We start from the raw sequence: 17,409 nt of genomic DNA on the forward strand, positions 1-17,409 counted from the left end.
ACATCTCGTGGTAAAAACTAGAACTACGACTCGGAATCGTTGTGTAATTAGACGCCAGTAATAAGATGATGATTGTTTATTCTTTACTACGAGCCACGCATTTTTATGTATTCTAAGAAATTATATGTAAAATAAATTTGCTCACGGGTTTGATGTCTTTTAATAACAATAATAATAGGTTAGTGGCATTACGTAATTCTATTAATAGTATCATACCATACGTTTTTGAGGGAAATAACATTTTGGTGTGCTGTATTCAGTCATGGATGTGCCGTAAGTAGAAAAAGGTTGCGGAACACTGATATAGATGTAGAAATCCCCCCCCCCCCGCGGGGAGAAGGACAGGATTAAGGCTTACCGTGAAAAACTCGGCTTTTATTATACTATTCTAGATGCGATTTTTTGCGTTTTTGATTGAGTTTTAATAAGGTATATCAAGAGAATGTACACTAAGAAGGGATTTTTCGAAATTTCCTCCGCGGGGGAAGTGCTAACAATGGAAGTCTTAAGAGAAAGCGACGTGCAAGATTTACAGGCGCAGGTGCGGTTTTTTGCGTTTTTCCGGAAAATCGAACATATTTTTAGACCCATGTAAAAATTTTATAATTAGTTGGAAACATAAGAACCTAATTCTTGCATTCTGTGAAAACGGGTAAGACTGCCTATAATGTAATAATCTTAATCGTCGCTATCGTTGCTTTTTGTCCCAGCAACGCAGGGCTTATGTGATACTTCATGAATAAAAGCAATAAAACACGCGCATTCATAATGTTATTCAGACAATAACATTGAGAAAGGAGGATAAAAAATATTCTTCGGTATTTATCTCCCACAAACACTCAACCAACAAGATACTCTACAAGAATATATTTTCAAAAATATGCCAGTTAAATTCGCAACTTTGGCCTCTGATTTATGGAATATACCCATTTGTGGGCGAGCTTTCTGGGTGCGCAGGATGCAGTTGCACCCTTTTCTGACGAATTTTCCTTTTTGCACTGCTTTCTGAACCCCTTCTAAGGAATATTTCCTTTCTGCACCCCTCTAAAGATTTCTGGATTGCCTATTGATATTTCTGCATATTAGTGTTTAAAATTAACGTATCAAATACTTACTGTTGTATTATTTGCTTTCAGCACGAACTATGCAAAATAATGGAATCCAACCCATTATACGAGCACGGTAGAGAGGAAGATTCTTTACCAAATTACAGAACGATTACTATTGAACGATGCAGACATATCTTAAGTATAGTTTTTGATAAATACAAAGATAATCCATTAGCAAAAGTCTATATAAATTTGTTCTTCACAATGTACGATGCGTCTCTGAGTGTGAAATTATCAATGGGATATTTGGTAATTATGCATATGTTATTAATCAATAAATTAACATAAATCTGATGTTTCGTATTTGCTTTAGATGTTTCATGCTATAATTGCATCCCTCGGAACAAAAAGGCATCGTTCCCTTGTCAAACAAGCAGAAAAACTCGAGGTAAGTTTAAAAAATGTTTCCATGGACATAGACAATGATTAATTTGCATATCTTCAGATTTCAGGATGCTTTGCATTAACTGAACTAAGCCACGGATCTGATAGCAAAAGAATAGAAACAACAGCTATGTACGATGCTAATACTCAGGTTAATCACGCAATTAATTTAAAAAATATGAAAATAATTATAAAATGTACTAATCCCCAGAAAAATATTTTAGGAATTTATATTGCATACTCCAAGGATCGAAAGTATTAAAGTTTGGATAGGTAACTTGGGGCAGACAGCCACACACGCTTTAGTCTTCGCTCGACTTTATACGCCAGATGAAGTATGCCACGGCCTTCATGTTTTTGTGGTTCCTATCAGAGACCCGAAGACTATGCTACCTTATCCGGGAGTACACGTTGGAGATATGGGTTATAAGATTGGACTTAATGGATTGGATAATGGGTGCAAAGATTATTTTATTTATGTTATAATTTATATATGTTATTGCATGTAGTTCATATAATTTTTTTGTTTTTTAGATTTGTTTCATTTCATCGATATAGAATACCACGTGAAAATCTGCTAAATCGGTTTGCGGATGTCAGTCCCGAAGGAAATTATCTATCTTCTTCTAAGGCAAATGAACAATAATTAGTACAGTAAACAGTAATTATAATAAAGATAAATATTTACTGAAAATACTTTATAAAAGAATTAAATTAAAACTATACTTACAATTACACGTGGCTGGAAGGCAATGCACGCAACAGAAGAAGAGGAAGCGTGGTATGCTTTTAAAGTTGCTGTTATGAAGTTTCTTGGTAATAAGTATCTAAATTATACAAATGTCAACAAGATACTAAATGCATTCAAGAATCTCGGATACAGGTTTGAAGGTTGGTTAGTTGGTTAGAGTTTATTGGCGCAAGGGCCACACAGGCCAAGCTGCGCCATGTCAAACCAGTATAATTGAATAATCTAATAAATAAATATATATATAATGTACAATAAAAAATGACAAAAAGTCAATAACGAAAATATATAACAGCACAAATGTATATAATAACAAGATGTATAATATATAAATAAAAAATAAATAATTAAATCTGTAATGCTGTCTACGAATCCTCTCAGAGGCAATGCAGTTGCATAGTATGTACTTAACACTTACAGTACAGTTACAATATGGGAATACTGGCTGGTCATCACCCTTCAAAAGGTATTGATGAGTCAATGGAGTATGTCCAATTCTCAAACGAGTAAAGATAACCTCAGACCTCCTTTCATACACTGCGTTATGTGTCCAATTTTCTATCAGTGGTTTGATCTCGTGTAGTTTATTGTGGACTTGTGCATTCCACCTGCTTTGCCATCTCTCCGAAAGTCGTTTTTTAACAACCAGATTTAAGTCACCTCCTTCACCTGGGACCCAACAGAATTTTAGAGAGAAATTACTCGCAAAAAGATGGCAAATTAGTTTCCGAATTTTAATCACTATGGAGTGAGAACTAGGTTCACACGAGATCAACGCCTAAAGTGCACTAATTAACTGGGTCAGTGTAAACCACGCAGCAACGATGATCTTTTCTGGTTACATATTTTAAGGCTAAATAAATAGCTTGCAGCTATGCAGTAAAAATGGAAAAATTCAGTGCGATTTGTTCTGTCACGATTTCATCCCGGCAGGCAAAGGCTGAGCCAACGTAATCATCTGATTCAGATCTATATATGAATTAAATTCCTGTCACGATGTTGAATTTTTGCAAAGTGCTGTCTGTAAACGTAATCTGGAATAAATACCTCAGGAAACTGTTTTAAGCTAAGGTTGACATTTATCACAGGAGTTGACCAAGGTGATATACTATCAACCTCAGATTGTGAGATGTTGCCTATGTCCAGGTCAAGCGTTTTGCTTACATTCTCCATTCTTATGACACATGCAGGAACACTACTTTTTATTTTAACTTTTTCCGCCCTGTGGCCACTAAGAGGGCCTCTTCTTGCAAGCCCATTATGGGTTCGGCCAAGCCCACAATGGGGCTGCCAGGTGGTGAGGGGCGGAGCCTGACATATCCAAACGGACCACCCCACCGAAAAACTCCTGAGGATTTTTCGACCCGTTTGGATTCGAGCCCGGGTCCCCCAGAGCAGTAGGTTGCCACCTTGACCGCTTGGCAAACTAGCCGCTGAGGGACACTACTTGGGCGAGCTGCAAATAACCTAACCTTTTCAGCTGAGATACTCAGCTGATACTGTACAATCAACTGAAGGTTTAGTCTGAGATTTCGTTTTAATGTGGTAAAAGAGTGACAACTGTTCTCTCCTGAGAGATAGTGGTGGCTCATAAGCATCCACATACAGGCTTTGAACAGGAGAAGTTCGAAATGCACAAACGCAATGCTTGATGGCAAATTGGATCCAGCATTCGCAGAGTAGATTCGCGTGCAGAACCCTACACAATGCATTCATAATATAGCTTTGAGTGGACAAGGGCCCTATAAATCCTGAGCATAGAACATTTGTCTGCTCCCCAGGATGAGCAGCATAGTACCTTTAAAAAGTTCAGAGACTTCAGACATGTACTCTTCAAATTGTGCAAGTGTGGCAAAAAGGTCAATTTCTGGTCAAACACAAAACCCAAAAACTTAGCTTCCTTGACCATTGGGATTTTAACCCCATTTAGGTGAATTTCAGGATCCAGATGCAAACCACGCCTTCGGTAAAAGTGGATGCATGAGGTCTTCGTGCTAAAACTTAAACCATTGGTCTTGGACCAATCGAGTGTACGATTTACAGAGGTTTGCAGTTGTTTCTCAATAAGACTCATGTTACGAGACTGGCAGGAGGTCTGGAAGTCATCCACATACAGAGTATGTTTGACACTAGGTGGGAGACAGTTTGCTATGCTGTTAATTTCAATTAGGAACAGATTTACTCTCAAAATAGAACCTTGAGGAACACCTTCTTCTTGGTGAAAGGCCTAGATAAAGTGATGCCCATCCTAACTTGGAATCTTCGATTCTGCAGAAAGTTTTTTTTGTAAAAATTGGTAAATTACCCCACAATCCGAATTGTTGCAGATCACGGAGTATCCCATATCGCCAGCAGCGATCATAGGCTTTCTCTATATCGAAAAACACAGACACTAAGTGCTGTCATCTAACAAACGCTTCGCGTATAGATGTTTCAAGGTTTATTAAATTATCCGTGGTACTTTTGTTTCTACGAAATCCACTTTGATGTAATGAAAAGTAATCCTTTTCCCCTAAGAGAAAAATCAGATGTCTGTTTACCATTCTCTCAAACAGTTTACAGTGACAACTTGTCAGAGAGATTGGTCTGTAATTACAGGTATTCTTGCGATCTTTGTCTGGTTTAGGGATGGGAATAATGATAGATAACCTCCAAGAGTTGGGAAAAGTATGTTCTGTTCATATTCTGTTAAACAGATTCAGAAGGTTACTAAGGGAATTGTCAGAAAGATTTTTAATCATGTTGTAGTGGATTTTATCTGGAACCTACAGCAGTATTCTCCAATCAAGAGATCGCTGTATGTAGTTCTGTGCTGTTGAATGGCACATTATATTCCTCTTTAGTTGAGGAATGAAAGTTTAAATATTTTTTTTCACTTTGGGCTTTATAAGCCTGAAAATTCCTTGTATACATTATATTGCTGTATAAAGAGGAAAACGCTTCACCCAACAAATCAGCAATACCCTGTATGTCACTGATTATTGTGCCATTATTTTTCAGCATGGACAGAAACTGAAAAGCATATTTCCCATTAATTTTATGAATTTTATCCCAGACTGCTTTTGAGCTGGAAGAAGATGTTATGCTAGAAACATACTTCCTCCAAGAATCTCTTTGGTTTGTCTCCTTAATCTTCTAGCATTTGCCTTTGGTTTTTGAAAAGCAATCAAATTGCTATTTTCTGAAAATGTTACATGCTTTCTTTTGTTGTTTGTATGCTGGCTCGCAATTTTGGTTCCACCATGATTTCGAATGTTTTGGATATGTGGTTGATGTTTTCCCCTTCGTTTTTTCAGCTGTCTGAATGATATTGGAAGTGACAGCTTTAACTGCACCATTAATATCAGGAATATTGACCATTTCCTCAGAGATGTTGGCAACCTCATATGTCTTTGTAGATTTCAACACAGCAGCAAATGTCTTTTGTTTCAATGGTGCCCTTGGAGTGACCATGCGACAAGACTCTGGATATGGTATGTTGTTCACAGTTTTTACCCGTTGAATTTCTTTTTCTCTTTGCCATGCAGAGCATTTCCGGGAGTAGGCAGGATGGATATCTTTGCAGTTCATACAGCATGGAATACTTTTATATTTGGTATTGTCGTGACCTTCAGTTCCACACTGTGCACATAAGCTTTTGCCTCGGCAGGATGTTTGTGAATGTCCAAACCGCTGGTATTTAAAGCAACTCAGAGGATTTGGAATATATGGACGAACTGGGCAGCGCAGGTATCCTGCTGTAACGAAGGATGGCAATGTCGGCTTGTCGAACGTGAGAATTAGATGTTTAGTGGTATTAACTTGCGGTCTCGACAAATGGAGATGCGTCGGACAGTAGCAACACTTTAATCTGAAAGACCAATCTGAATAGCTGATTTGTCTTTAGACATCAGGTCGATCTTAGATATCACACCACGTGATGAGTTTAAACTTCCGTGTGATGTGACTGAAACTTACATATCTCAAGAGTTTTCATTGCCAAAAGCTTTGTTGTTTGTTGAGGAGAGGCTGTTTCTACCAGTAGGTCCCCTGACCTCGATTTTTGGAATTTTTTTCAAATGCCCGATGGTCGATTCAAATAATTTTTTAATCAGGAAAAGAGAAGACTTAGACAAGGTCTTTTTTCTCCAGTTGCATGCACTACTAAGTACATTGATTGACTGGAGATCTTTTCACTTATCGTTGTTGTTGTTGACACGCCAAGATGTTTTACATTTTTGGAATCCATGATTAAAAGTTAATTATTCAGCTCCCAGTGACACCACCCTCCATGGGGTCCAACAAGGGGATGACAACATCACATGGATAACTCCCATAGACCATGAAACCAGGGTTTCCCAGGAGCTATACCAGACATGGCCCACATACGTCCCGCGGGCCGGATCCGGCCCGTCTAATGAATTTATGCGGCCCGCGATCAATCTTTCAATATTAGGTACTGAAGTCCGAATAGCTCGATGAAAAATCCTGATGTCTAAAAAAAAAAGTCAACAACTCACTGTGCGTTTAGAGTTAACCCTCCACTACAAATCTCGTAAGTACAGCGTAGAGTGTTGATAAAGCATGATAATGTAAAAAATGTACCAGTAATCTCTATCTACAATTCAGTCTCTACGAGGTGACACCACAATGAGATTTTGCAGCAGCTCAAAATCTTCCTAGGGCAGCCTTGGTTTGGCCCGTGGAAAAAGTTCTCTTTCCAATTCGGCCCGGGGGCAAAAACTGTTGGCCACCCCTGAACTATACCCTTACAATGCAGTCAAGAAGAGCACATCTTGTCTGATCTGTCTGCCCGGTCTGCATTGATCAGTTAACTCCAGGCCGAGGTCAAGAATGACTCAGCGACCAGCCGATTGATACAAATGGAGCCTGATTTGAGCCTCCCGTTTATTTGAAGCAGGGGCCAAAATGTGTTGGGGACGTTATGTTGCCCCTCAACTACCAGGATTCCCCTTTTCGGCATACGGGACACCACGCATGGCAAACATGTGGGTGGGCGTTCAGATCCCAGGAATGGTAAAGAAGAGTTACTAAACGATGTGGATTCCTGTCCGTGGTGAGGGACCCACATCGAGGGGTACAGGTTTTAAACGTCATTTCTTACATCTCATGTAAGAATCTGCTAAATCGGTTATTTTCTTAGAATCTTTGATTGAACAAAAATAATTCCATCGATATTCAAAGGAACTTGACACGATATCAAAGAAAATGGGACATCAACGTGCTCTCCTGTCTTATTACTATCGGTGTTCTTCGTAGGGATTTTCCTCTCAGTGACCGAGTTGATAAAACCACTGAACATTAGTAGTTGGTTGTGGGTTCACACCTAGCCACATGAAGTATTCCTGATTTTCTTCATGCTAGCAACACCTAAATAGGTTTCCTATAAAAGGCCTTCCGGGAGGCATTCCCTCAGCAGATCGCCTATGTGTCACGTTATTGTATACAAATGAAACCAAATCGTAAACCCTTTCTGCAGGGCACCCGCCATTCTGAAACTTATATTTTTAAATTGAACATTAATAAAAATACCTTATACATTATAAAACTGTACAAGTTTGCTTATTACAATTTCTCTATGTTTACACATCTCATCACAGGACATCCAACTGATAGTTCAAATTCTTCCTACCCTCACTATGGCTATCTGTTGTTACTTCCACAACCACAATTTGTATTAAACGTATATTAATATAATTATATTTTTAAAATAATTACATATTGTAATTTTTCAGAATAAGAAAACCGAAATGGGTGAATTATTTGGATCGATATCCTTTGGCAGAGTTTTCATCTCTCAGATGTGTACGAAAAATTTACAAAAGTGCATGGCTATTTCCATCAGATTTTCGGCTGTCAGGAAGCAATTTGGACCGTCTCAAGAAACATCGCTTCTAGAATATCAAAGTCAGGTACATTTCGTTAATTATTAGTAGAAAACGAGTATATTTACATTATGATAATGAATACAGAACTGAATTTTGTGCAAGTACAGAGCCGTACCGGCATATAATTAGGTACCTTACGAAGCCACCATTAAGAGAGATAATGGCCTCTGCGTGCTAGAGCAGTGAACAAAAGAAGTTCTGAGCTTGCTGTTGGGAATGTCCTGTCAGGCTGCTTCTAAAGTGATCACACCATGCGATTTCCAGCCGCGCAGGCAACTGCAACTGCGACGGCTGTTCTCATTAACTAGTAAACCCCCTGCGAAAACCGCCGTGACAGCAACCACAACTAGAAACAAAAAGTTTGTTCTACTCGTGCCTGTTGTAAACGCGCACCCAATCAGCAAACGCCTATTTGCACATCATAGGGTAGCAACATTGAAAATACTGTAGTTAGAAAATAATGGCGGAAAGCAAGATGATGGATAGTTTAACAGAATCAAGATTAATCCAGCTAATTCAGTCTCACTAATGCCTGTGGGATTTTAATTATTCGTTTTATCGAAGAAAGGATAAAAGAGTGCAGGCATGGTGTGAGATAATAGAAAGTCTGCGCATTGATTGTAAGTACAACTTTTAGATTTCTGGATATAAAATGTTGATTGTTTTTAGTTTGGTAACGACAATATTGTTTTAAATATAGCTAAAGTCACGAAAAAAGTCTAAAACAAGCTACTGTAATTTTATTGGTTTACTAGCGTACTCGTCGCGCATTGCTGCGATCTCAGAAGAAAGGAAATTCAAGCAAACTCATTATGATAAAATTCAATTTACATTTTATCATTTTTATTGAAACTTATTATTATTATTATTCATTTTCATGCGGAAAACATTTCAAAGTGTCGTTTCAATTCTATTTATTTATTGGAGCGCTTGTGGATACGCGATATTTTTGTTTTTCCGTCTGGTACGTATACAAATAGGGGAGATCGGGGCAACTTCGGCATGCGGGGCAAGTTTGTCAAGCGCTTTTTTTAAAAAAACAAATTAAAAGGAGACTTTGGTTATAGGTTAGGCAGTTGAGTTTTATTGGTGGCTTGTTGAGTGTAGTGTTTTTATTGTTCTCCAACAAGCGTAGTTGAATTATCAAGCAAATTTTCATTTTCGTTCAATTCNGTTGCCCCACTTTAACTGCCAGATTTTCTCTTGTAGTCGGATGTAACTGTCAATAGGTGCCTTCCTCGCAAGGATTTGAAGAGAAGGGTTTGGGGTTGTGGAGTAAGCTTTGGTAATATGCATTAAGGCAGTTCTTTGTGCAGCAATAAGTTTGCGCTTGATGTGCACCTTGCGGACAGCCCACCCCCAGCTGCTGCAGGCATATGTGATGATTAGGACAAAAATCTGGTTGTATATGGTATCCATGGCTTCCGAGTTCAATCCCCAACGTTGCCTTGCGATGACAGCAAAGGTATGAAAAATCCTGCCAGTCCGTGAGGTGATACACTCAGTATGGGCATTCCACAGCAGCCTGTGATCCAGAACCACATCCAAGTACTTAATGTTCTTATCTACAGGAATTGTTTGTCCAGCCATTTTAATTGTGGGAACACGCAAATAGAGATTTCTGTTTCCGGGTTTATTGAACACAACGCACTTGGTTTTTCGGGCATTAAATTCTAGTTTGTATTCTTTCCCCCATTTTAGTATTTTGTCCAGAACATTATTGCCATTCTTTTCTAAGGCTGCTCTAGAGCTGCCCCCAAGAAGGACCAGGGCATCGTCGGCATAGGCCACAGTGCCATGCTGTCCAAAGTCCTGAACAAGAAAGTCATTAAAAATCACATTCCAAAGAATCGGTCCGCAAACGGAACCCTGAGGGCAGCCGCGGACGAGTTTCCGTCGAATGATGTGTCCTCCACATTGAAGAGTAGCCGTTCTGTCTTTTAAATAATCACGTAGTAGATTATATATATTTGCCGGGCAGTTCATATTTCTGAGGTTTTGAAGGATCATTGGCCACCAGGCACTGTCAAACGCCTTGACGATGTCCAGGCTGATGGCCAGAACATAATTATAATCTTCAAGAAGATGGTTTACCGAGTTGACAGCTTTATTGATGGCATCAGCAGTTGACCTCTGTGGCCGAAAGCCAAACTGAGAGTCATGGAGAATGTTATTGGACTCTAGGTGCCACATTAACCTATTGTTTACCAGCTTTTCAAGGATTTTGCCAAGAACTGGCAAGAGAGAGATAGGCCTGCTTTCAGAAGTGTTCCCAGGCTTGGGAACAGGGACGATCCTGGCTAGTTTCCAGGTCTGAGGAAAGATGCCATGCCTGAGGCAGGCATTGTAAAGCTGGGAGAGCTGCAAAGGAATAAGACTCCAGAGGATTTTTGCCAATTCTGGAGTGATGTTGTCATGACCCGGTGATTTCTTGTTANTATAATATATAAATAAAAAATAAATAATTAAATCTGTAATGCTGTCTACGAATCCTCTCAGAGGCAATGCAGTTGCATAGTATGTACTTAACACTTACAGTACAGTTACAATATGGGAATACTGGCTGGTCATCACCCTTCAAAAGGTATTGATGAGTCAATGGAGTATGTCCAATTCTCAAACGAGTAAAGATAACCTCAGACCTCCTTTCATACACTGCGTTATGTGTCCAATTTTCTATCAGTGGTTTGATCTCGTGTAGTTTATTGTGGACTTGTGCATTCCACCTGCTTTGCCATCTCTCCGAAAGTCGTTTTTTAACAACCAGATTTAAGTCACCTCCTTCACCTGGGACCCAACAGAATTTTAGAGAGAAATTACTCGCAAAAAGATGGCAAATTAGTTTCCGAATTTTAATCACTATGGAGTGAGAACTAGGTTCACACGAGATCAACGCCTAAAGTGCACTAATTAACTGGGTCAGTGTAAACCACGCAGCAACGATGATCTTTTCTGGTTACATATTTTAAGGCTAAATAAATAGCTTGCAGCTATGCAGTAAAAATGGAAAAATTCAGTGCGATTTGTTCTGTCACGATTTCATCCCGGCAGGCAAAGGCTGAGCCAACGTAATCATCTGATTCAGATCTATATATGAATTAAATTCCTGTCACGATGTTGAATTTTTGCAAAGTGCTGTCTGTAAACGTAATCTGGAATAAATACCTCAGGAAACTGTTTTAAGCTAAGGTTGACATTTATCACAGGAGTTGACCAAGGTGATATACTATCAACCTCAGATTGTGAGATGTTGCCTATGTCCAGGTCAAGCGTTTTGCTTACATTCTCCATTCTTATGACACATGCAGGAACACTACTTTTTATTTTAACTTTTTCCGCCCTGTGGCCACTAAGAGGGCCTCTTCTTGCAAGCCCATTATGGGTTCGGCCAAGCCCACAATGGGGCTGCCAGGTGGTGAGGGGCGGAGCCTGACATATCCAAACGGACCACCCCACCGAAAAACTCCTGAGGATTTTTCGACCCGTTTGGATTCGAGCCCGGGTCCCCCAGAGCAGTAGGTTGCCACCTTGACCGCTTGGCAAACTAGCCGCTGAGGGACACTACTTGGGCGAGCTGCAAATAACCTAACCTTTTCAGCTGAGATACTCAGCTGATACTGTACAATCAACTGAAGGTTTAGTCTGAGATTTCGTTTTAATGTGGTAAAAGAGTGACAACTGTTCTCTCCTGAGAGATAGTGGTGGCTCATAAGCATCCACATACAGGCTTTGAACAGGAGAAGTTCGAAATGCACAAACGCAATGCTTGATGGCAAATTGGATCCAGCATTCGCAGAGTAGATTCGCGTGCAGAACCCTACACAATGCATTCATAATATAGCTTTGAGTGGACAAGGGCCCTATAAATCCTGAGCATAGAACATTTGTCTGCTCCCCAGGATGAGCAGCATAGTACCTTTAAAAAGTTCAGAGACTTCAGACATGTACTCTTCAAATTGTGCAAGTGTGGCAAAAAGGTCAATTTCTGGTCAAACACAAAACCCAAAAACTTAGCTTCCTTGACCATTGGGATTTTAACCCCATTTAGGTGAATTTCAGGATCCAGATGCAAACCACGCCTTCGGTAAAAGTGGATGCATGAGGTCTTCGTGCTAAAACTTAAACCATTGGTCTTGGACCAATCGAGTGTACGATTTACAGAGGTTTGCAGTTGTTTCTCAATAAGACTCATGTTACGAGACTGGCAGGAGGTCTGGAAGTCATCCACATACAGAGTATGTTTGACACTAGGTGGGAGACAGTTTGCTATGCTGTTAATTTCAATTAGGAACAGATTTACTCTCAAAATAGAACCTTGAGGAACACCTTCTTCTTGGTGAAAGGCCTAGATAAAGTGATGCCCATCCTAACTTGGAATCTTCGATTCTGCAGAAAGTTTTTTTTGTAAAAATTGGTAAATTACCCCACAATCCGAATTGTTGCAGATCACGGAGTATCCCATATCGCCAGCAGCGATCATAGGCTTTCTCTATATCGAAAAACACAGACACTAAGTGCTGTCATCTAACAAACGCTTCGCGTATAGATGTTTCAAGGTTTATTAAATTATCCGTGGTACTTTTGTTTCTACGAAATCCACTTTGATGTAATGAAAAGTAATCCTTTTCCCCTAAGAGAAAAATCAGATGTCTGTTTACCATTCTCTCAAACAGTTTACAGTGACAACTTGTCAGAGAGATTGGTCTGTAATTACAGGTATTCTTGCGATCTTTGTCTGGTTTAGGGATGGGAATAATGATAGATAACCTCCAAGAGTTGGGAAAAGTATGTTCTGTTCATATTCTGTTAAACAGATTCAGAAGGTTACTAAGGGAATTGTCAGAAAGATTTTTAATCATGTTGTAGTGGATTTTATCTGGAACCTACAGCAGTATTCTCCAATCAAGAGATCGCTGTATGTAGTTCTGTGCTGTTGAATGGCACATTATATTCCTCTTTAGTTGAGGAATGAAAGTTTAAATATTTTTTTTCACTTTGGGCTTTATAAGCCTGAAAATTCCTTGTATACATTATATTGCTGTATAAAGAGGAAAACGCTTCACCCAACAAATCAGCAATACCCTGTATGTCACTGATTATTGTGCCATTATTTTTCAGCATGGACAGAAACTGAAAAGCATATTTCCCATTAATTTTATGAATTTTATCCCAGACTGCTTTTGAGCTGGAAGAAGATGTTATGCTAGAAACATACTTCCTCCAAGAATCTCTTTGGTTTGTCTCCTTAATCTTCTAGCATTTGCCTTTGGTTTTTGAAAAGCAATCAAATTGCTATTTTCTGAAAATGTTACATGCTTTCTTTTGTTGTTTGTATGCTGGCTCGCAATTTTGGTTCCACCATGATTTCGAATGTTTTGGATATGTGGTTGATGTTTTCCCCTTCGTTTTTTCAGCTGTCTGAATGATATTGGAAGTGACAGCTTTAACTGCACCATTAATATCAGGAATATTGACCATTTCCTCAGAGATGTTGGCAACCTCATATGTCTTTGTAGATTTCAACACAGCAGCAAATGTCTTTTGTTTCAATGGTGCCCTTGGAGTGACCATGCGACAAGACTCTGGATATGGTATGTTGTTCACAGTTTTTACCCGTTGAATTTCTTTTTCTCTTTGCCATGCAGAGCATTTCCGGGAGTAGGCAGGATGGATATCTTTGCAGTTCATACAGCATGGAATACTTTTATATTTGGTATTGTCGTGACCTTCAGTTCCACACTGTGCACATAAGCTTTTGCCTCGGCAGGATGTTTGTGAATGTCCAAACCGCTGGTATTTAAAGCAACTCAGAGGATTTGGAATATATGGACGAACTGGGCAGCGCAGGTATCCTGCTGTAACGAAGGATGGCAATGTCGGCTTGTCGAACGTGAGAATTAGATGTTTAGTGGTATTAACTTGCGGTCTCGACAAATGGAGATGCGTCGGACAGTAGCAACACTTTAATCTGAAAGACCAATCTGAATAGCTGATTTGTCTTTAGACATCAGGTCGATCTTAGATATCACACCACGTGATGAGTTTAAACTTCCGTGTGATGTGACTGAAACTTACATATCTCAAGAGTTTTCATTGCCAAAAGCTTTGTTGTTTGTTGAGGAGAGGCTGTTTCTACCAGTAGGTCCCCTGACCTCGATTTTTGGAATTTTTTTCAAATGCCCGATGGTCGATTCAAATAATTTTTTAATCAGGAAAAGAGAAGACTTAGACAAGGTCTTTTTTCTCCAGTTGCATGCACTACTAAGTACATTGATTGACTGGAGATCTTTTCACTTATCGTTGTTGTTGTTGACACGCCAAGATGTTTTACATTTTTGGAATCCATGATTAAAAGTTAATTATTCAGCTCCCAGTGACACCACCCTCCATGGGGTCCAACAAGGGGATGACAACATCACATGGATAACTCCCATAGACCATGAAACCAGGGTTTCCCAGGAGCTATACCAGACATGGCCCACATACGTCCCGCGGGCCGGATCCGGCCCGTCTAATGAATTTATGCGGCCCGCGATCAATCTTTCAATATTAGGTACTGAAGTCCGAATAGCTCGATGAAAAATCCTGATGTCTAAAAAAAAAAGTCAACAACTCACTGTGCGTTTAGAGTTAACCCTCCACTACAAATCTCGTAAGTACAGCGTAGAGTGTTGATAAAGCATGATAATGTAAAAAATGTACCAGTAATCTCTATCTACAATTCAGTCTCTACGAGGTGACACCACAATGAGATTTTGCAGCAGCTCAAAATCTTCCTAGGGCAGCCTTGGTTTGGCCCGTGGAAAAAGTTCTCTTTCCAATTCGGCCCGGGGGCAAAAACTGTTGGCCACCCCTGAACTATACCCTTACAATGCAGTCAAGAAGAGCACATCTTGTCTGATCTGTCTGCCCGGTCTGCATTGATCAGTTAACTCCAGGCCGAGGTCAAGAATGACTCAGCGACCAGCCGATTGATACAAATGGAGCCTGATTTGAGCCTCCCGTTTATTTGAAGCAGGGGCCAAAATGTGTTGGGGACGTTATGTTGCCCCTCAACTACCAGGATTCCCCTTTTCGGCATACGGGACACCACGCATGGCAAACATGTGGGTGGGCGTTCAGATCCCAGGAATGGTAAAGAAGAGTTACTAAACGATGTGGATTCCTGTCCGTGGTGAGGGACCCACATCGAGGGGTACAGGTTTTAAACGTCATTTCTTACATCTCATGTAAGAATCTGCTAAATCGGTTATTTTCTTAGAATCTTTGATTGAACAAAAATAATTCCATCGATATTCAAAGGAACTTGACACGATATCAAAGAAAATGGGACATCAACGTGCTCTCCTGTCTTATTACTATCGGTGTTCTTCGTAGGGATTTTCCTCTCAGTGACCGAGTTGATAAAACCACTGAACATTAGTAGTTGGTTGTGGGTTCACACCTAGCCACATGAAGTATTCCTGATTTTCTTCATGCTAGCAACACCTAAATAGGTTTCCTATAAAAGGCCTTCCGGGAGGCATTCCCTCAGCAGATCGCCTATGTGTCACGTTATTGTATACAAATGAAACCAAATCGTAAACCCTTTCTGCAGGGCACCCGCCATTCTGAAACTTATATTTTTAAATTGAACATTAATAAAAATACCTTATACATTATAAAACTGTACAAGTTTGCTTATTACAATTTCTCTATGTTTACACATCTCATCACAGGACATCCAACTGATAGTTCAAATTCTTCCTACCCTCACTATGGCTATCTGTTGTTACTTCCACAACCACAATTTGTATTAAACGTATATTAATATAATTATATTTTTAAAATAATTACATATTGTAATTTTTCAGAATAAGAAAACCGAAATGGGTGAATTATTTGGATCGATATCCTTTGGCAGAGTTTTCATCTCTCAGATGTGTACGAAAAATTTACAAAAGTGCATGGCTATTTCCATCAGATTTTCGGCTGTCAGGAAGCAATTTGGACCGTCTCAAGAAACATCGCTTCTAGAATATCAAAGTCAGGTACATTTCGTTAATTATTAGTAGAAAACGAGTATATTTACATTATGATAATGAATACAGAACTGAATTTTGTGCAAGTACAGAGCCGTACCGGCATATAATTAGGTACCTTACGAAGCCACCATTAAGAGAGATAATGGCCTCTGCGTGCTAGAGCAGTGAACAAAAGAAGTTCTGAGCTTGCTGTTGGGAATGTCCTGTCAGGCTGCTTCTAAAGTGATCACACCATGCGATTTCCAGCCGCGCAGGCAACTGCAACTGCGACGGCTGTTCTCATTAACTAGTAAACCCCCTGCGAAAACCGCCGTGACAGCAACCACAACTAGAAACAAAAAGTTTGTTCTACTCGTGCCTGTTGTAAACGCGCACCCAATCAGCAAACGCCTATTTGCACATCATAGGGTAGCAACATTGAAAATACTGTAGTTAGAAAATAATGGCGGAAAGCAAGATGATGGATAGTTTAACAGAATCAAGATTAATCCAGCTAATTCAGTCTCACTAATGCCTGTGGGATTTTAATTATTCGTTTTATCGAAGAAAGGATAAAAGAGTGCAGGCATGGTGTGAGATAATAGAAAGTCTGCGCATTGATTGTAAGTACAACTTTTAGATTTCTGGATATAAAATGTTGATTGTTTTTAGTTTGGTAACGACAATATTGTTTTAAATATAGCTAAAGTCACGAAAAAAGTCTAAAACAAGCTACTGTAATTTTATTGGTTTACTAGCGTACTCGTCGCGCATTGCTGCGATCTCAGAAGAAAGGAAATTCAAGCAAACTCATTATGATAAAATTCAATTTACATTTTATCATTTTTATTGAAACTTATTATTATTATTATTCATTTTCATGCGGAAAACATTTCAAAGTGTCGTTTCAATTCTATTTATTTATTGGAGCGCTTGTGGATACGCGATATTTTTGTTTTTCCGTCTGGTACGTATACAAATAGGGGAGATCGGGGCAACTTCGGCATGCGGGGCAAGTTTGTCAAGCGCTTTTTTTAAAAAAACAAATTAAAAGGAGACTTTGGTTATAGGTTAGGCAGTTGAGTTTTATTGGTGGCTTGTTGAGTGTAGTGTTTTTATTGTTCTCCAACAAGCGTAGTTGAATTATCAAGCAAATTTTCATTTTCGTTCAATTCCATATAATATTTTTTTTCCATTTATATTGAATTGGCAGGTTTTGTTATAATTCCATGATAACGAAAGTTACTTTTCCTGTTAGAAGGATGTAACTTCAACTT

The 17,409-nt window shown here is 39.3% G+C and overlaps 1 protein-coding gene across 1 annotated transcript in view; it reads left to right on the forward strand.

The window, feature by feature from the left end:
• LOC111641582 (peroxisomal acyl-coenzyme A oxidase 3-like) overlaps positions 1-17,409 on the forward strand; it is a 91,242-nt gene that overhangs the window by 7,781 nt on the left and 66,052 nt on the right. Inside the window, exons 4-10 of the mRNA XM_023387761.1 lie at positions 1,137-1,358; positions 1,423-1,497; positions 1,555-1,644; positions 1,718-1,950; positions 2,028-2,124; positions 7,977-8,153; positions 15,983-16,159. Of these exons, the coding sequence (XP_023243529.1) occupies positions 1,137-1,358; positions 1,423-1,497; positions 1,555-1,644; positions 1,718-1,950; positions 2,028-2,124; positions 7,977-8,153; positions 15,983-16,159 (1,071 nt within the window). The remainder of the gene's footprint in view (positions 1-1,136; positions 1,359-1,422; positions 1,498-1,554; positions 1,645-1,717; positions 1,951-2,027; positions 2,125-7,976; positions 8,154-15,982; positions 16,160-17,409) is intronic.

This window comes from Centruroides sculpturatus, unplaced genomic scaffold, assembly GCF_000671375.1.
Source record: "Centruroides sculpturatus isolate CEXI.00-Female unplaced genomic scaffold, Cexi_2.0 scaffold1381, whole genome shotgun sequence".
Taxonomy (NCBI): Eukaryota; Metazoa; Arthropoda; class Arachnida; order Scorpiones; family Buthidae; genus Centruroides; species Centruroides sculpturatus.